The 20935-nt window shown below is 45.4% G+C and overlaps 2 protein-coding genes across 3 annotated transcripts in view; both read right to left on the bottom strand.

Moving 5' to 3' along the window:
- Positions 1–1448, bottom strand: part of GTF2A1L (general transcription factor IIA subunit 1 like) — a 40553-nt gene extending 39105 nt beyond the window's left edge. Inside the window, exon 1 of the mRNA XM_053244098.1 lies at positions 1430–1448. The gene's annotated coding sequence lies outside the window, so the exon portion shown is untranslated. The remainder of the gene's footprint in view (positions 1–1429) is intronic.
- A 12352-nt stretch (positions 1449–13800) lies between these two features.
- STON1 (stonin 1) overlaps positions 13801–20935 on the bottom strand; it is a 34697-nt gene continuing 27562 nt past the window's right edge. For both annotated transcript variants that reach the window (XM_053243973.1, XM_053243969.1), the window contains 2 exons: positions 16794–16996; positions 13801–15393 (listed from right to left, as the gene is read on the bottom strand). In XM_053243973.1, coding sequence (XP_053099948.1) covers positions 15319–15393; positions 16794–16996 — 278 coding nt within the window. In that variant the 3' untranslated portion in view covers positions 13801–15318. The remainder of the gene's footprint in view (positions 15394–16793; positions 16997–20935) is intronic.

The following is a 20935-nucleotide window of genomic DNA, read 5'->3' as shown; positions in this document are numbered from 1 at the left end:
AAGCCAAACTTTGGGTTACGGCCCATTTGACCCACGAGTTAGGTTCTGGCAACCTACTGGCAACCTTAGGTTCTGGCAACCTACTGGCTCACACATCCGCATATCACAAATTTCTTTCCTGGTTGTCGTCAGATAAAGTAGATTGGTAGACTTTCAAAATATTGATTTTCCATTAACAAGCATTCATCAAGGATTATTTCCCAAGTTGGCAATGTCTAACCTCAGCATTGTCTAACCTCAGCACTATCCAAATCTAGAATCATATAATTTTAGAGTTGGAAGGGACCTCGGAGGTCTTCTCCTCCAGTCACCTGCTTGTTTGCAGAAAACAGCATTCCTTGCAGAAAGCTGTCTGAAAATCTCTAGGGAAAGAGAGCCCACTACTGCATGAGGCAGACTGTTCCACTGTTCAACATTTCTTACAGTTGTAATTTCCAGGTAAGTTTAGCCCATTGGTTCTAATTGGGCCCTCAGAAACAAATTCAGTCGTCCTTCTGTGTGACAGACCTTCAGATATTTGAAGATGGCTATCCTATTGTGCCTTCATTTTCTTTTCTCAAGGTTAAATATAATAAAATCTTTCAACCATTCTGCCTGCAACCTTGGAGAAGCCGTTGCCAGTCTGTGAAGACAATACTGAGCTAGATGGACCAATGGTCTGACTCAGTATATGGCAGCTCCCTATGTTCCCATGTTCCATAGGTTTGGTTTCTAGACCACATCTTAATTGCCCACCTCTGAACCCCTTCCAGTTTATCAATGTCCTTAAAATGTGGTGCCCAGAAGTGGACGCATTTATTCCAAGTGCAGTCTCTGTAAGGAACTGACCAAGCCAGCTCACGTGAGAGGAATTATCGCTAAGTCGCCCCTCCTTGTTACCTGGGAAGCCGACTGGGTTTAAACTTTATTAAAGACGAAAAGAAGATTCTGGTAGATTGTATCTCTGCCACCAATCGTTCCTTAGTAATTTTCCTTAACTGGAAGAGAGCTTCCAGTTCCAACCTTGCTAACAGGCAAATATAAAAACATGGTTCCACTTATATATATGTTTAAGTGGGGCTACGGCCGGCCATTTGGGAGCATGTGAACTAAAGGCTTCCCCTCTCACTCTCCTAGAGTCAGTCAAACACTCTGAGAGGGATTGTAAAACAAAGAAAACAAGTGTGTGTGTGTGTGTGTGTGTGTGTGTGTGTGTGTGTGTGTGTGTGTGTGTGTGTGCAAATAATATTAGCTTAGTGGTTACAAAAGTATTCAAAACACCCAGATGTTCTCAGTCGGTGCTTAACTTGTTCATTACTAGACTGAAGTTGAAGATGAAGTTGAAGTTGAAGACAGGTAATTGCAAAAGCTTGGGAATACAAAGCAATGCACACTAAAGAAAATAACTTCTAACCCAAGTTATACTAAAACACTTTCTCCTAAGTCTTACCTTCTAAAGCTATAAGCCTTGACTTCCTTCCCTTTGATCTCACCAGAACCTAGGTGAGACAATCTCACCCTGTGAGAATCTGGCAAGACTCCATTGCTCCTCTCTCATCTGGGCACACCTTCAAGAGCCCTTTAGTCCCACCCACTAGTTAACCAATTGGGTCATGACGTAGGGTCTCCAGTCTGTCAATCAAGGTTAACTGTTGCCCCCCCCCCACCCAGTTACATCTATCAATGCTGGCTGGTTGCCCACTACAGTCTCACCAGCACAGAACAAAGTGGAACTACTAATTCACATGATCTGAGCACTATACGTCTGTTCAAGCGGTCTAATATTGTATTAGCATTTTAGGCAGCTTCATCACATTACGTGCTCGTGTTCTACTTGTCCATTAGGATAGGACACCTAGGTCCCTTTCACATGCACTGCTGCCAAGCTAGGCCTCCCTTGTGCTATTCTTGTGCATCCGATTTCTTTTACCTAAATGCAGGACTACATCTGCTGCTGCTGCTGCTTTGGCTGAGTCCAGTATTATGAACTGCTACGCATCTACCTTGGACCTGTTGTAATATTCTGTAAGATATGGGTTCAAATATGATTGGACTGAATCTGAATCCATTTCCTTAGGCTGCCTCCCATGAGGAACATAGGAAGCTGCCGTATACTGAGTCAGACCATTGGTCTATCTAGCTTAGTATTGTCTACACAGAACTGGCAGCGGCTTCTCCAAGGTTGCAGGCAGGAATCTCTCTCAGATCTATCTTGGAGATGCTGCCAGCGAGGGAACTTAGAACCTTCTGCTCTTCCCAGAGCAGCTCCATCCCCTGAGGGGAATATCTTATACTGCTCACACTTCTAGTCTCCCATTCATATGCAACCAGGGCGGACCCTGCTTAGCTAGGGGGACAAGTCATGCTTGCTACCACAAGACCAGCTCTCCTCTCCCAGGCTGCAGCATATAACTCCATATGATAATGCCATCCCATCCTTTGGAGATGGGGGTGTAGCTCTGTGGCAGGGCACATGCTTTGCATGCACAAGACCATTGTGGCTGAGGATGGCAGGAGTTATGCTCCAACATCTGGGGACCATGAGCATCCTCAGGACTTTTTCTGGGGTGGGGGGAGCCAGCAATTCTATACTCTGCTCCCTGGGAGTATGCCTAATTGAATTCAATGAGGACTGACTCAATTGGGGTGGGGCAACTACCCCCTCTCCTGACACCCCTGCTAACTTGGCAAAGAGGCACCTTTTAACCTGGTGATATTTTTTTTATTTAGCAGGGGGAGAGTAACTGGTCCTATCCACCCCCAGCACAGTACCTCCAGAGTGGACAACACTGCACTAGATGGCCCAATGCTCTGACACCATATAAGGCAGCTCCCTATGTTCTACTACTGCTGATCACAGCAGCCGCACCTCCAGAGAGAGGTAACTACTAATTGGGGGATTTGCTCCCCACCCCCTATTTCCAAGCACTGATTAGTGATAGAGTTCAATCAATAGAGGAGAGCTGGGCTTGTGGTCGCAAGCATGGACTCTGCTAGGCAGGGTCTGCATTGGCTTGCATTTGGATGGGAGTCTACATCTGAGCACTGTAAAGTTTTCCCCTCAGGGGATGGGGAAGAGGAAGAGCATCGGCATGCTTGTAGGCAGGAGGTCCCAGGTTCGCTCCCTGGCATCACCAGATAGGGCTGGAAGAGACTCCTGCCTGAAACCTTGGAAAGCCACTTCCAGGCAGTGTAGATAATACTGAGCTAGATGGACCAATGGTCTGATTCCCATGTTCCTATGATAGTCACTTGGATCAGTCGCAGTCCGCCCAGGATTCACTGCTATCCCCACGTGGTTTTTCTATGTCGGGAGACTTATTCAGCACGCCCAACATTCACACAACTCTCCAGGCGGAAGGATTCTAGCTTGTCTTGCTTTCATTCCATCTATTTCTCCCGAGTCTCGTAATCTGGAATTTACGTATTGAAGCCTGTCAGTATTATACAGCGTGCTCCGTGACAATAAAACGGAACAGAAAGATTATAGTCTTTCTATAGGACTGAATGAAAACATGCAATCATGCAATTGCAGATGTCAGTACAGGCGTTCATTGTGCCAGCTCCGTCAATCAGCAGACAGTAAGCATGCGGCAATTACTACATCAACAAATAACGCTGGGACTTGATTTGGATAAACCCAGATGGTGAGGAAGTTAGCTTTTGGAAACCCAAACATTGGTCCTGAATTCCAGAGGAAGTTGAAATCCATTTCTAGTTTCCTGCTGGATCCAAAAAGTTTCCTGCTTCTAGGATTTCTAGTTTCCTGCTTGATTTATCTTACTGTAGATAGATAGTGGGGAGGGTTTAATTGGCATAGTCCCAGGGACACCGAGGCCAAAGGACTGCCATGTCTTTCGTTATAGTGTTGATGAGGGTGATGGGGTGGGGGTGGGGAATGCTCCCCACTGCCGCTTTCCTCCTCTGGCATAGTGGAGAAAGGAATAGAGAGCTCTCCCTGTCTTGGGAAGTAAGTAACGGGCAGGGTGCCACGTATTTAGGGGGCTTTCCTACCCTCTCCTTAATCTACAGCCCATGACTTTGAATGGGCTGTAACCTCCAAGGACTTGTGTGAGGCTAACTCGTTTTTTCTCCCCGGGTGGCCCATAAGCCAGGCCCACATACTTTGACCACTGGAGGCATCTCTGAGGACAAAAGCTTAGTGTGGGTATTTTGGCAGCACTGACCTCCCCCACCCCCATCAGAGATGGAATATAGGTGATAACACTGTTGCACTTACAGTTTTCTCTGTGTTATCACCCTTTCTTCATTCCTTCCCCAGAATGAAGTGAGTAAAATTGCACACCCACCACTATTACGCTGACCAGGGAGGTAAAAGCGAATACAGCCGCCCCACGCCAGCAGTTTTTAAAGCAACACCAGAGGGGGAGGTAAGAGCACCTCCCCATGCCTTAAAGGAGCCCTCGCCCACCTCCTGGGTGTTCACCGAACCTGTTCCGTGTACACCCCTAAATAAGAGCACTGGAACCCACTGAAAGCATGGCAGTGCTATAATGCAATGGCTCCCAATGTGGGAGTGGGGGGGGGCAGATGTTGCTAAACTGCAACTCACACCATCCCCAGCCACAATCAGTTGTAGCTGGGGCTGATGGGAATTGTAGTTTAGCAACATCTGGAGTCCTCCCCCAGGTTAGGAACCACTGCCATAATGTATTTTCCATCTCTAGGGGTGTCGATTTTGCAAAAAACTACAATGAGCACTTATGTCCCCTCCCCGCAAAGCTGGTACTGAGACCCTTCCAGCTGACTTGTGTACTAATCTGAGATCTTTCAGATTTTCATTCCCATCTTTGGGGACGAAAACTACTACAGGATCAACTATTAGGAAAACTGCAGTATCTGCACAGTGTATCCTGTGCCTAAGATTCCCTGGTCAGTCTCATTGATCTTTGATGCACATTGGTTTTTTGCTTTGTTCCACTGTTACCTTAGTGCCTTTCCAAAAAGATCAGGGAACAGGATGACCATGGCACAGGGTCTAACAATAGGGAAACTCACTGATATTGCCCGCCTCCCCAGGTTGGACCCCTCCCCAGCCCCTGACATCCTCCTGCAGATACACTGGTAGCCTGAGGCAGCATGTAAGTAAAGTAAAGTGTGCTGTCAACTCGATTTGGACTCCTGGCGCCCACAGAGCCCTGTGGTTGTCTTTGGCAGAATACAGGAGGGGTTTATCATTGCCACCTCCCGCGCAGTAGAAGATGATGCCTTTCAGCATCTTCCTATATTGCTGCTGCCCGATAGAGGTGTTTCCCATAGTCTTGGAAACGTACCAGTGGGGATTCGACCTGGCAACCTTCTGCTTGTTAGTCAAGCATTTCCCCGCTGCACCACTTACAGTGACTGAGGCAGCATGTACGCGAGTTCAAAAGACATACACAGCAGGCACAAGAAACCTCCAATGCAGATCAGGATCATGGCAGAGGTGAACAATTAATCCCTCCCTCTCCCCATGCTCTTGACTTGAGCCAAACCCCTCCCCTTCCCTACAGCTACAACTAACATTAAACTAGTGGTCCCGGGCGCAGAGCATCTGCACCTCTAGTTGGGCCCAACCAACACCCCCCCCCATGCTGGCATGCTTGGCTTTCTGGCTGGTGGACTGGCCGCTCCCCACCACCGCCGTCCCCCCGGGCCAGGCTGTCCCACTGCTGCCAGCCAGGTTAGGCTGGCCCGCTGCCACTTCCTCCATGCAGCTGGACCAGGGCCCGCTGCCACCGCCACCTCACCCCAGTGGGCGGGCCACGGCCAGGCCATCCCAGCGCCGCCTCCCACCTCCTCCTTCCGGCCGGCGGGGCTTTGCCCGCCGGCCGCCCACCTTCTCGCCACTGCCATTATTTCTCCCCGCCACCGCCCCCTCTTCCTGGCCAGCGGGGCTTTGCTTGCCGTCCCCTCCTCAGCCATCTCTTGGGAGCTGACAGCTGGGCTCTGCCCCTCAGGCACCCCTGCATCGGCTGAAAGGCTGTCAGCTTCCCCTTCCTCCTCGCTATCTGAGACCGAGGGCGTGACAGCTGTACTCCTGCTCCTCCACCCCATTGCTTCCATCCCCCTTACCCTTCCTGGTTGTGGCTGCAGCACTGCTGCCGCCTATTGGCCAAGCTGCAGCCCCCTATCCCCAGAGACCTCCCCACCCTCACCCGAGCCCCGCTCCTGCTCCTTCCCACAGGAGCAGTAGCCATGGTTGACCAGGCCGTTCCTCACTGCCGCCGCCACCATGGCCGCTCATTCCCCTCAGGCTGCTGACAGGCCCAGGCCTGTCCCTTGCCTGCCTGCCTCCCTCAGACAATGACCTTGGTAGCCCCAAACAGCAACAGTGGTTGACTGGGCCCTTCCTTGCTGCTAGTGCTGCCATGGCTGCTCGTTCTCCTTATGCCACTGGCAGGCTTGGGCCCATCCCTCACCCTTCCTTCTGTCTCTCTTTCCCCTCCCTTCTTTTTCTCTCTTTCTCTCTCCCCCACTCGCTCTTCCCCACTCTTTCTTCCCCCTCCCTTCATGTTTTTTTTCTCCCTCCCTCCCTCCTCCCCTGAGTTAACAGATCTTGTTCGTCTTGTATTCTCATCTAATTCACACAATGGCAGCCTTCTTCTCCTGAAGGGGCTCTTTCCTCCCTCACGACCCATCTTTTTGCAGACCCCTGCCCTCATCCTATAGATAGATAGATAGATAGATAATAGATATAAATCTATATCTATATAAATGATAGGGGGCAGGGGTCTGCAAAAAGATGGGTCATGAGGGAGATACACACACACACACACACATATGGAATGCAACTGTTACTGGTCTGAAGATGTTCTTGATTGTAGAGGATGGATATCGATATCGATATCTATATCTCCATCCTCTACAATCAATATATCCAGTCTTCTACTATATATATATATCCATCCTCTACAATCAAGAACATCTTCAGACCAGTAACAGTTGCATTCCAGCTGACCTTAACCATCACAGGCTCCTCCTCCTTATCTGCATATGGAATCCCCACTACCTAATCACCACAGTGCCACAGGCCCCTCCTCCCTATCTGCATATGGAATCCCCACTGCCCAATCACCATGGTGCTTCTGCTCTCACAGGCTCCTTCTCCCTATCTGCATATGGAATCCCCACTGCCCAATCAGGTGCTTCTGCTTGCGAACTCTGTCAGCCAATTGCCTCCTTTCTGCCACATCCCCACACATGACCCATTTGGAGAATTAATAATACAGCTAATATAGCTACACACACAGGATCAATGTGTTTATCCTCATGGCTAGTTTGACACCAGTTCTGGAGCTTATGGGGCTCCCTCCTGGCAGAGAAGCACATTGTGACCACCACACCAACCCATCCCTGGAATCCTGATCTGAATGGGGTTTGCCTTCTGGAAAGGTCTTTGAAACCCAAGGCCAGGGGCCTCGAATTGCAACCTCCCTGCAGAGGCTGACCTGTAACATCCATCAGCCTGGTTTACCGACCATTGTGACTGGGAATAACAGAAACTGGAATCAATGACAGCTGGAGGGCCCCAGTTTGAGACCTCACTCCTCCTAGGTCTTACTCTTTTGGGGAGCCAAGTTTCTGGTTTGCGGGTACGAAGTAGTACACAATCTTTTTGCACCCTCATTGTTACCCACCTGATCCTAAAGAAGGGCTGGCTGCAGTCAAGGAGGTTTTCAAGACGGCAGTAAAATCACACTATAAATAGAGCTTGCAAATAAATATAAACTGAGAGTTTAGTGATAATCCAGCCCCTCCCACAGCCTGACCTTTTTTCTTGCGGAGTTGGTGGGGTGGGCTTCTGACGCCATTTATTTTAATGAACTGTTTGCAGTTTAAAGAGAAATATCCTTGGAAGGTTTTTTTGTCCTTTTCCTCCTATTTGAATTAGCACTGTAGCGGGGAAATGACTTGACTAGCAAGCCAGAGGTTGCCGGTTCGAATCCCCGCTGGTATGTTTCCCAGACTATGGGAAACACCTATATCGGGCAGCAGCAATATAGGAAGATGCTGAAAGGCATCATTTTATACTGCGCAGGAGATGGCAGCAGTAAACCTCTCCTGTATTCTACCAAAGACAACCACAAGGCTCTGTGGTTGCCAGGAGTCGACACTGACTCGATGGCACACTTTACCTTTACTTATATACTATGTAAATGATTAAGAGTTTTTTTATTCGACAATGTAGTCAAATAAAGGATTGATATTTTGTGGTGTTGTCTGATTTACTTGAAATGGGGGGGGGGGAGGGCAAAGTAAATGTAGTGCCTGATTCCCAGTTGTCACTACCTTGCCACTCAACATTTCAGAGGGAAAAAAATAGGATTTACTTACCATGAAGGAGGATATCGCCTTTCCCAATACCTCAGATTCTTCTTCAACCCAACAAGTACATATCCCCCAATAATACACACCCATCCCCAAATTAATAACTTGGAATTCTAAAAAGATGTACAGGGAGTGTTTCCAGATAGCAATAAAGGCAGGATCTGCAGAACTTCTGCAGCAGGGACTTCACACTATTTTCACAGCACCACCTGCTGGCCAGCTCTCACATTCTGAGAAGTTACCCTACTTCCCAGTCACCAGGAAAGCAATAATGAAAAAGGGTGGGTTCTTCTCGAAATGCAAGAGCTGGCCAGCTGTGAAAATTGGGTGAGGTCCCTGCCCAGCATGTGTACAGAGGACAAGATTGCACTAGGAAATAACATAAAAGCCTGTCCATACAGTGAGTAAGATAGTGTTTGGAACTTGTACGAAAGCTTTGTAGATCCTGCACTTTATTGCCATCTGGAAACACCCATAATCTGCAGCTGAGTAGTATTACTACGTCCATGGATTTTCATTGAAAATGTTTCAAAGGGGGTGACAAGCCACAACAGTCCTTTAGTGACTTAAAAAAAAAAAAGACAAATTAAAGTTTAAATATTTTAAGATGACTTCTATTAGGCATAATTTATTAAACGTCTACATCAATACACAGATTTAACAGCAACATACTACTGCTTGCAGCAGCAAATAAGCAGTTGAACTCAAGTCCGCTAACACATATTTTGCAGAGATTTCTGTGGCCAGTATATTGCTACAGGGCTGGCTTTCAACATATCATAAGGGGAACACCTGAAGGCAGAGCCCTTCCAAGTATGATCATCTTTGGATTGCACCAACAGGACAACTTCGAGATATGCAGACATTGCGATGAGTAATCACTAAGCTATGATGCACTGAAACGGCCCATTTTACAACACTGTGGCACATAGGACATAGACAGAGCCGTCGCATCCTCCCTCCAAAGTTAGCTGTCTTCTCATTTAGGATCACCAGCCAATTAGGCATTATATGGGAGTTCTGCTTTTGCAACTCCCCATGAATTCACTCTCTCAAAAAGCAGCTGGGAGCAACTGACTTTAAATTGCCTCCCTCTGAGCTATTTAATTCTTTTAAAATATACATCCAGCCTCTCCCAAGGAATGTTTCAATGCCAGTGCAGGGGGAGAACAACCTTCGAAGATGAGAAGAACCACCTAATACAATCAAATTAACTGCAAGTTTGATGGAGCAAATGAGTCTTGGCTCCTTGACAGAAAGATGGTACTGTAGTTAGGGTGCCAATTGAATCTTCTAGGCTATGGAGTTCCAGAGCAGGGATTCTCAACGTTGGGTCCCCAAATGTTATTAGACTTCAACTCTCATAATTCCCAACCAAAGGCCACTGGGGCTGGGGATTATGGGAGTTGAAGTCCAATAACATCTGGGGACCCAATGTTGAGAATCCCTGTTCCAGAGGGCAGGTGCCACCACAGAGGAGGCACTGCTCCGTCACCAGCTTACACATCCTTCCCAATTTTCACCCGGGCCCCACTTCTTTTGAGTCTCTTCCACTCTGTAAATCACATGAGATGTCACTCTCTCTTTTGACCAATTTTGACACTTTCACACAAGTGTTAGAAGTTGGATCATGTTGGAAGACTGCAGCAATATAAAGACTTGCCAAGCCCCAGCCAACAGCAAGGAACTTGCTTCTCTACCAGACAGAACTCTGCTATGGCAGTTGCCCTGGATTTGGAGTCACAAAGAGGGTATCACTCTTGGCCTCAGTCACTTGCCAGTGGACCCAGGGCCACTAGGTACTTGTACTACTGGCATCCCAGCAAGAAAAAACCAGCCTGCCCTCAAATGGATGTAAAGCTCTGTTAAGAATGTGTCTGTTAAAATTTCTGGCACCAATCTTCCTTCTCTTTACTCCTCTTCCCAGCTGTGTCTGCCTTTTTAGTTAATAGGTCTATGGACAAGGTGCGTCATTTTAATTTCTATGTAGTGCCTACCAGCAGCATTGTGTATTGAACTGTAATTGTTACGAACTGCTTTGGAAAACCATTCTGGTCTCAAAAGTGGGATGCAAATGTTAAGATGAAATTCTATGCAAGAGCAGCCAAAGCAGATGTTTTGAAATGGGATGTAGAATTAAGCATGCCGAGACTCTCAGCTGTCTTTTTTCTTCTTCTAAACGTTCCGTTTCTAGATGCTCGTGAAGATGGGCTTAAAAGTATGTGGACTGTGCTACATGCAGTCAAGTCCCAGAGGCTGGGGTGGGGGATTGCTCAGCAGGCATTTCAGTGGTCAGGAGCCACCTACTTTCCTTCCTCATCCCTCATCATGAAGCAGCAGCAAACATTTTTGGGCCGGTTCACACAACCGAAGCATCAGTTAATTGATAAATGGAGATCCCAATGGTAGGGGGTATGCATGAACCACACGATGTCAAACCGGTTCACATCAAACAGGGCCAGTTCGGCAGCTTGATCGTGGACTGAACCTGGGCTGGTTTGAGCGGACCAGTTCAACATAAAAGGAAGCTTGGGGCGGGGGCGGAAAGAAGAGTAATGTAGAGCCCTTACTGGCTGGCAGCACTCATCTCACCCCAAGCGTGCAGCAATCCGTACTCACCAAGCCACCTATGTGAGGGAAGAACAGTTGCGGCCTCCATGCATGCCTGGAGGCCATAACTGTGCTGCTACTGCGTGGGCAGCTTGATAAATACAGATTGCACACTTGGTCGGGGGCGATGGGGGGGGGGGAGCAGCAGCACTGGCCCAGCCAGGAAGGACTTTACATTACTTTTCTCACTGCCCCTTTGTAGATTCCCCCACCTGTTTACTTATAAAGGGGAATCCTCACCAGATTCCCCTTTATAAGTATAGCTGGACGGGTTCGGTCAAAGGGAGCGGACTGGCCAATTTGGAAGGACGCAGTTTGGTTTGAATTAGATTCTAATCCAAACTGAACCGGGAGTTCTGGTTCATAAACACCCCTACCCAGTGGCATGCAAACCCAGAGGTTTCCCACAATCCTAGATCTGCAATTCAGCAAACTGAAATTAAACCACAATCAACAAGCTGAGCTCAGATTTAAGATTAACAATCATGGTTAAATGTTGGGTTGGCACAGTGCAGATCTGGGATCGGTTAAAAGATGCAAGCTCACATAACATGCTCCATAGAAGCACACATGCCAGTGAGATTTGTGTTTGTTAGCCTACTTTCATTAAGGAAATTAAGCTTATGACATTCTGTGTGTCTGTGTCCGTGTGCCCTCCACTATCAATTTCACAATACCTGGACCAATATAAACCAAACTGAGTACAGTTGCAGGGACACATAGGGACACCTCAGCGGTGTAGTTTGCGATGATATCACAATCCCAATTCAAGATGGCGGACATGTGAACGTTTAAGGCTGGAGTGGGCTAATGTGTGAGGGTGGCAATTATCAATTAGGATAATAGTGAAAGGAGAGTAGGCAGATTAGTTCTTACCAGAACAACTTGTTTAACTGATATCGTTTCGATTGTGTGAACCAACCCTCTGTCTAGAATATGTCTGAGAGCCCTCAGGGACACAGTAGGGTAGCTACAGAGGGAACAGGGGTTGCTAAATCACGCCACCCGTCACATGATGAAAATCCCTGGTGTGGTGGTGCCTTGCTAGTCTGGATGTTAGCCAATGCTTTCAAATAAGCATTTGTAGGGATATTAGGAAACATGACTCACATACCACTTAGTCTTTTATTTTGATTAAAACATCTTGGTATCCTCATGCTTCATATTTTTCCTCATGCTTCTTCACAGAGGAGAGCTGGTCTTGTGGTAGCAAGCATGACTTGTCCCCTTAGCTAAGCAGGGTCCACCTTGGTTGCATGTGAATGAGAGACTAGAAGTGTGAGCATTGTAAGATATTCCCCTCAGGGGATGGAGCCACTCTGGGAAGAGCAGAAGGTTCCAAGTTCCCTCCCTGGCATCATCTCCAAGATAGGGCTGAGAGAGATTCCTGCCTGCAACCTTGGAGAAGCTGCTGCCAGTCTGTGAAGACAATACTGAGCTAGATAGACCAATGGTCTGACTCAGAATATGGCAGCTTCTTATGTTTTTATATTATACACCTTGTGAAACTTTTGTCCTCCTAATTCTGAGAGCTTCAGTGTGTCAACATTCATTGTTGAATGCAATGCTCAAAACTGGACACAGTACTACAAGTAAAAATCACATTACAAGGAAGTGACATGCCTAGGTTAGGGGTATCAAGTCAAGATTTTTAAGGGGAACACTAAAAGCTGTAAAATCTCATGTTTACAGTGCAGTATTACAAATACATCAGCCAGTTATTGATGACATTAATTACCAAATTATCAGGAGCAAAGTCCATTAAGGCTCACAAACCTATACAAAAATGTAACTCACCTAAAAAAAAATTCATGTGTATGCAATTTACATGTTTACAGCCTATTGCCATATTTGCAAACTCACATAAAATAGTCATGTAGTATACAACCTATTTACACATAGTAAAGCAACACACTAGCATCACAAGATGTGCATGTTATCTATATGAAGTTTATCTCCATGTAGGAAAATGTCATACAAGGTAGTCCTCAATCTTAAAAGGCCAAGTATTTTAAGAGGGAGAGAATTCCAGCTAGGAGATGTTCATAATGGGTTATGCCCACACCTGTATATTTTACACAAAAGAAATGCTTCTTAATGTGAGGGGAAACAATGGCATTTTTGCCATTAACCATTTGTTTTTACTTTTAAAAGAAACAAAACCTGCATAATTAGTTTCTGCCAACTACCTAACATAACAGCTGGACCTTCAGAATGCAGGACTAGAGTTAAAAGCCACTAGGGACTTCTTCAGGTGATCCCCCTCGCCCCCCTCAGATCCACCACACACATCAGGCTTCATATCTGAATTGTGCGTGTATGTATTTTAAGCTGCTTGACTCAAGGTATAGCCATTTAGAAAGCATTGTGCCTTTCATACCAGAGTACAAAGGAATCTTGGATAAATAAATGGGATTTGTGCCATCAAAAGAGTTTGCAGCCAACATAAAAGATAAATGTGCTAATATTCGAGACCCAATATGACCTAAAGCAAAAATCAACATTTTCTTCCATCTCCCCTTACTTCGTTCCCCATGAGACAGAGTTGATTTCCCCCCCTAGGAAGTAGAATATGGCAAGGCTATCATCGCTGAAAGGTTCTTTTGACATTTCAAGACAATTTGCTAGTACAATGAGATTAGAGAAGCTGAGGTATCCTCAGAATTAACTGTTGGGACACTGCTACATAGAGAATTTAGCGTGTAATTTAATATCTACTGCCACTGTGTGCTGAACTGGAATTATAATATAAAATATGTTTTCCCAGATTAATAAAACTCAATTTATCCTTAAACCATTTCCCCTTTGGGGTGAATTAACCAGTGTTAAGGTCCATATTTAATATCTGCAGCAGGTACAAAGTATTAAAGTGAGATAAAGTGTGCTATTATAGCTTTATTCAAAAAAAGACTTATGTGCAACAAAGGTACAATCTAGAGCAGTTGCAGTAAAGCAAAAAACTGTCAATACAAATTAAACACAGGGACAGACATTTCTCTGGCTTCCAGAATATACGACACAGGCCTTAAAAAGGGACGAATGAAATGGAAAATGCCTACCCCCTGAGAAGACAAACTGAGCTATCCAAAAAAGTCTAAAAAAGCATCGTAAGGCTCAAGCTGAGCCTGGCTGTCAAAGCATTTACATCTACATTTTCCCTTTGGAGTAGGAATGTACTGCTACACACCCCTTAAGCAAACTCCAGCTCAGCTGGCAGCAAAGGGAACATCTCACTCTTCATGTTCATCTGGACCTTACAGCTTTTCTGACTACCAGTGTGTTTTGTTCCAGATCTAACATCTGTTCTTCTAGGAGATCCAAAATGGTTTGTAGTAGTTGGCAACGATTTGTAACAAGACACAAGAATAGGAGTAACAAGAATTCTGCTCCATCCAAGACACTGTAATGCGGGGTGGAGAGAAGCCTCATCTTTTCATCCTCTACCCATAATTCCATTTTTTAATTTTTTAATTTTTTTGCAAAAGCTCAAGCACACAACCCTTCTAAGGAGTAAAAAACCAAAAACTTCATTACAGCTTCAAATAAGAGGAGCACTTTAGTGTTGGTTCTAATAGGGCATGTCTTCCTTGTCCGAGGAGTGTGCCTGCAATATCCATGCAGATTTTACAGGAGAGAGCTGCGAACAAGGAATATGATTCCTGCCATCCCTTACCACCCAAACCATTCTGAAAGATCCATGTAGATTTCACATTCTAGTGCGTGGGTAGGCAACTTTGATTCTCCAGCCGCTGCTGAACTAAAAGTCCCAGTGGGGGATGATGGGAGTTGTAGTTTAGCAACAGCTGGAGCACCAGCATTGCCTACCCCTGTAACCTTTTCCACATATATATTCTTCTGTGGATGAAAATCATCTTGGAACCACCCAAAAGCTACAAAGTGATCCAATTTATGATCTAATCAATTTAGGATTAGAAATAATCTCACTGGCAAATCACATCCTGTTTAAATATATTTGGAACTTACACACTTTACTGACACTGGGAAGAGAAACACATAGGAGTACATAGACAAACCATATATAAATTACCTATAATTTACCCTTACAGACTATATTAAATGAGAAAATGATTTTGACATGTTCAAATGTCTCATGGCCACTGACTTAGAAAAAACCATAGCAAATTGCTAAGAGATTTCAAGATGGTACATAAGATCAATAAAAAGCTAGGACTGTGAATAGGAGTAAACTAAATAGTAAGTGTGCAAGTGTCCAGCTGTACATCAACATCTTAAACTAAGAGGCATTTGCTGAAATGCATTGCTTTGCTGCATTTCAAGTTCCCTTTCTGGAAACAAATATTTAAGCACATTTCCCACATTTACATATTAAAACCATCCTTACAGCACACCAGACTATCTTCCTAATCCCAGACCCTCCTACTGCATTTGACAACTCCCAGCCTTACTGGGATCTTCTCCATCAAGCCTAATCCACTTCTTCTCAATTTCAACCTGCGATATGAAAACAAGAGAGAGCAATTAGGAAGCAGCAGCAGTATTGACAGGGCCCCCTGACATTATGCCCACTTGAGACAGACCACTTCCAACTTGTTACAAAGAAATGTGCCAAATGTATCAGGAAGAGTGGAATCAACCAACTGCTTCAAGCTAATTCTACAGGAGTCATCAAGTTGGACTGCAGAAACAAGGTTGCACATTAGATGAACCAAGTTACTGCAGTATGAGCTTTAGGAGAAAAGAGTTGGCTTCAGCAGATGCATGCCTTGACCAGGGCGCTTTCCAGATTAGCCTCTCAACAGCAGCAAAATGCTTCCATTCAGGCAAATCACTTTCAAAATGTAAAGAACAAGGGGGAGCAGTCTCACGAAAACTAAACCTGAAAAAAGAACAACTTTTTAACGCCGGATATACGACGTCATAGCAGTATATCGCAGTGATTAAATTCGAAACAAGGCATCAGAAATGTGAACGGCACCTTGCTGTCAGCATAGGGGCTGTGGTGTCACAACACAGGAAGTGTGGAAGCATACTTCAGAGATTCATTGTAACCCTATTGCAGGGTGTAATCTGGAAAGCACCCTGATAAAGTAATCTCCACACTGGAAGTGGTGAAAGCTATATATTTCACACACTTAGGTGGCTTTGCCAATTTACAACATCGTGGAGAATCATTATACACAATCAAGCAACAAAACAGAAGAGAACCAGCTCAACTAAAGCCTGCCAGAAGAGGTAGATTTTGCAACCCCTCTGAAAACTCAAGAAAGAGGTATCTCTTTTAACCCCTCCAGGAAGGAGGAGATAACTGCAGAGCTATAACAGAGAGGCCAGCTCCTAGCCATTGCTGTCCACCCTTCCTTGCAGCAGGTCAGGAAAGACCTGTGAACTAGATTTCAGTTGATCGTAAGTAGGCTCATAGGGGCAAATACATGATTGGTTAAGGGCCAAACTGGACTTGACATTAAAATGCATTCTAGCTGAGTTGGGGATTTGTTTTATTCTTTGAAATAGCAGGAGGCCCAATCCAGATGACAACATAGTGGGAAGACATGTTTAAACCTTTATTCCTATGCCCTTTTCCAAATGAACTGCTCCCCATTCCCAGCTGTTCTGGCCCCTGAAGGTACCATCTGCTGCCACAGTACCTTTGGGGAAAGGAATATTCGGCGGGGAAAGGAATATTCGGCAGGAAAATGAGTATACCCTGCTTGCATACAGCTGCATGATCTGGATGGGGTTCTCATGCACCTTCTATTTTAAAGGGTTTTTTTTAAAAAAAATCATAAACCCCTAACTAGACAACAACATATTCTCTACTCGCATGTTTGTTCCCAAGACTCTTCCCTTCAAGTTACAAAAAATACCCACAAAAAAACCCCAGACATAGTTACCTGGCAGTTGTAACAGGTTTTCTGAAGGATGTGTTTTTGGGGTTGAACGTCGCTCTCAATGCCCAGTGATTTTACTTTGGCTCCAGAAGCACAGGCATCAGGCACTACAAACTGGACCGTGGCAAAGGAATACCAGTTGTAAGGGATTTCCTGGTCAGACCCCAGTTCAAGTTTGTAAGACAGACTGTGTGGATGATCTGGACCTTGGAAAGAAGAAAGGTCATAGGGCAAGCTTTACAAAAACAAGGGGCTGAGCAAACAGTCAAGTCATAGAAACATTTTGCAAATAAGTTACTGAGCAGGGCAGCCCAACAAAGGATGGAACAGCAGCCTAGCAGGGCACAAAAGGCGTCAGTTGAAGGCAAATGAGACCTTACAGACACACTTATTCAGTGGCTTCTCACCTGGTCTTCTCAACTTGAAGACTTGAAACAATGTTATAATTCAGAGCCACACAACTGTGTGGAATGATGTTATTTATGAAGTCATACGCACGCACACGCACACACACACACACACCCCACATCTCCATCAGCACTCACCCATCCTCCAATTTAGGGGTCCTGTTTTTGCAGACAGCAAAAAATTGTGCAATTCTGAAAGCTTCTATGCAAGTTCAAAGCACATCTTACTGACCCGTACACATGCTCCCATAGGCTTCTGCACTCCTTGCTATCAGGATCTTATTTCCTGCCACAGCACTGATCAGAGACTGCACACAATTTTTGCCATGCCCCCTGCTGGCCAGCACTTGCATTCTGAGAAGAACCAGCAGTTGCTTCAAAAGTAGAATTGAATAGTGGGAAGGTTTTCAGAATGCACATGCTGGCCAGCAGGTGGTGCTGCAAAAATCATGCTAGGTCTCTGATAAGTGTTGTGGCCAGGGTATAGGATCCTGATCGGAAGGAGTGCAGAAGCTAACAGGAGTGTGTGCACCACCAGTAAGACAGTGCTTTGGACCTGCACAATTTATTGTTGTCTCAAAGAACCCTTGGACACAGTCAATCTGCTATCCAAAAATGAAAAGGTCAAAGAATAGATAGCCTGAAATAAGCAAAGTGTGTACTAAAATTATGCACTTATTCTAATGCAGATCTTTTGCTTCCCTTGTGCCCATTTAAGTTGGAGCAGGTGGTGCCTAGGGCAGCCCTGGTACCTAAACTGCCACTTGGAATTGGCATCAGTTCACACAAATGCAAGAATAATCACAGTAACTAGAATTATCATCAGTCAGCTTGAGTGGACTTCCATCCACACTGCCCTGGCTCAAATTGGTCATATGCCAATCACTACCCATGGAGTTCAGCCTAGATGAGCTTTTGCCCCTTGATTTTTCCATTTGCAAGTTAAAGGACGGCAACTACTCTAAACTGTCTAATACACACAAATGTGTTAGCAACTCAGGACCGGGCCTTTTCTGTGGTTGACCCAGGTCTTTGGAACGCACTCCCTGCTGAAATAAGAGCATCTCCTTCTCTGTTTGCTTTAAGGAGGACCCTGAAGACGTACCTGTTTTCCCAGGGCTTCAACTGAGATTCAATTTTTAAATTTTAATGTGTTTTTAACGTGATAATATCAACTCCCTATAATTTTTATCTTTTTATGAATTTTTAAATGTGTTATATTTAATGTTTTAATTCTGTACACCTCCTAGAGATTTTTATACTAGGCGGTATATAAATTCAATAAATAAGAAATAAAGAAATGTTAAGAGGATTAACAGAGAAGCAGAAGTGTATCTGCCTTCTCTCAACAGAGGTCTGCTTCAGGCACAGGACAGCCAGACCATCTGACATAGTGTTTTCCAGTGGCAGCTTTTACAGAAGCTACAATCAGCAGTACATATCTGTCTTGATGAAACACATTGTTATTTATCTTTATAGCAAGGAGAAACCTTGCTTTAAAAACTACCAAGAAAACCCTCAAAACAATTATTCCATTAGCGCACAAGCTTAGAGAGCAAAGGGACCAACCAAAGACCTTCTCTGAGAGCTATTTAAAGAACCATGAGGCCTTACTCATCTGGAGCATTTGCCAATGCATGTAGATTTTGGCCAAAGAGCATGAACATTTAAGCTTTAAATGAACATTACAGGCTTTGACATCAACAACCAGTAAGTGTTTCTGCACCAAGCCTGAGGCAGAGATCCAGTGAAGCGGCTCATGAATTTAAGTAAATCCCACTAGATTCAGTTGATTGTGTTGAGGATTACAGCCAATATTTGTGGTGTCACCAAAAATCCAAAAGCAGAATTAAGTTAAATCTGTACCATGTTTTGCATGAGATGGGGAGAGTATGTTTGAGAATGAGGAAGTGTGTGTGGGGGGGTGGGGGGGCATATCTCAGCTGCTGCTTCTCAAAATAAAAAGCATCTTCTGAGTGAGAGGAGGGAGATCAGCTCCCTAATCTTATTCCTTCCCCACTCCTCTGTTCCCGGATCATCCCAACCCATATTTTGTTTTCCCATTGGATGCTATATTATGACGACCTTTTGATTCAACATATGGACATGTGTATTTTAAAGCAACTTTTTGAACAAAATTCCCATCATGTTCCATCCCTATATATTCCTTTAGTAAACTCATTGGGTTACTTTGCCATTGGTACTGGGGGAGGGGGGAGGACAAACCTCCCCTAGTCACTGTCTGAATGAGGTTTGAGGACATTTTCTCTATGTAGAACTATTTTCTGTTTAAAACCCTATAATGTATCAAATGGGCCAAAGACATAGATCCTAGTATACTCCTGAAATCAGACGGCTGCAGTGGTCAGAGTATCTTTTACCTGAAGGGGGTAAAATCCTTTTCACTGGATGCTAATTTAACTCACTGGCACCCATGCCTTCATACATCCAATGCTTGTCTATAGCAATGTACACCAGATGGTGCTGCCCTTACAGTACTATGTTAGCAAAAGATGTGGCAGCCAATTTCCTAGTGCTGGTCCATGACTGGTGCATGCAGACATTTCCACCATAGTCATCATGCTCAACTGTCAGAGGAACAAGGCCTCACTGCAATCGTGTGTCATTTTAATGACTGGAGGCCATGTTTTTGTTCTTTGCAAAAGCCACAAGAACAAATTTTATATGGAAGGGTTGTTTTTTTTGGGGGGGGGGGAATGTTGAAGTACACACAGATCAAGTACAACCTCAAGCTACTCTTCACCCCTCCCCAAATTAGGCTATTTTCCCTGTAGTGAGGGAAAGGCAATAGCATCCACACCCATGATAAGAAGGACAACATTCTTCTACTACAATGGATATTTCTTTAATGAAACATCCATGGAACAGAAGTTTAACTGGATGTCTTCTAATGCCAGTGTGGCTTTTTCCAGCACTCAGTAGTGGCCCAAACCTCTGGGGCACCTGATGCGGGGGATATGCCACTATATGCAATATGCATATAGTGTGCAAAGCATGGCCAGAGTTCCCCCTCCTCATGAACTTCTCTCCCCGCTCCTTCTTCCACCACTCCCCCGCATCCAGCCTGCCAAAGGATCCTTCCTTCCCACATTGCCCCTCTGCACCCAACCTGTTGCATCCATCCTTTTTCTCTTGTGGTAGCAAGCATGACTTGTCCCCTTAGCCAAGCAGGGTCGGCCCTGGTTGCATCTGAATGGGAGACCGCATGTGAGCACTGTAAGATATCCCCTTAGGGGATGGTGGAGCCGCTCTGGGAAGAGCAGAAGGTTTCAAGTTCCCAGTCTGTGTAGACAATACTGAGCTAGATAGACCAATGGTCTGACTCCATATATGGCAGCTTCGTATCTTCCTATCCAACCCTTCACATCATTTACTTTCCTTACACACACACACACCCGTTTTGGCCCCCATTCTCCACTTACTACACCCAGCAGCACGAGAGCCAGGGTGGTCCTCACTCTTCTCTACCCCCATCCTGGAAGCCAGGGAAGGGAGCAGAAGGAGGAGGTACTTTGAGCCAGTAGGCACAGTGCTGGCCTAGAGTGCCTCTATGGAGACACTCTAGGCCAGTACTCTACTGATCCCACACGCATCCTTCTGCTCCTTCCACCAGCCTCCTTCTCATCGCAGAGCAGGAGCACAAGAGAGCTATACTAGGCAAAGAGCTGCTGTCATGGCAGGGGGGGGTGGAGGCAGGAAGGTGAAGTGGCAGGTGGC

This window comes from Hemicordylus capensis, chromosome 1 (assembly GCF_027244095.1).
Source record: "Hemicordylus capensis ecotype Gifberg chromosome 1, rHemCap1.1.pri, whole genome shotgun sequence".
Taxonomy (NCBI): Eukaryota; Metazoa; Chordata; class Lepidosauria; order Squamata; family Cordylidae; genus Hemicordylus; species Hemicordylus capensis.
Note: the sequence above shows the minus strand (reverse complement) of the source record. Positions and strands in the feature narration are given on the sequence as shown.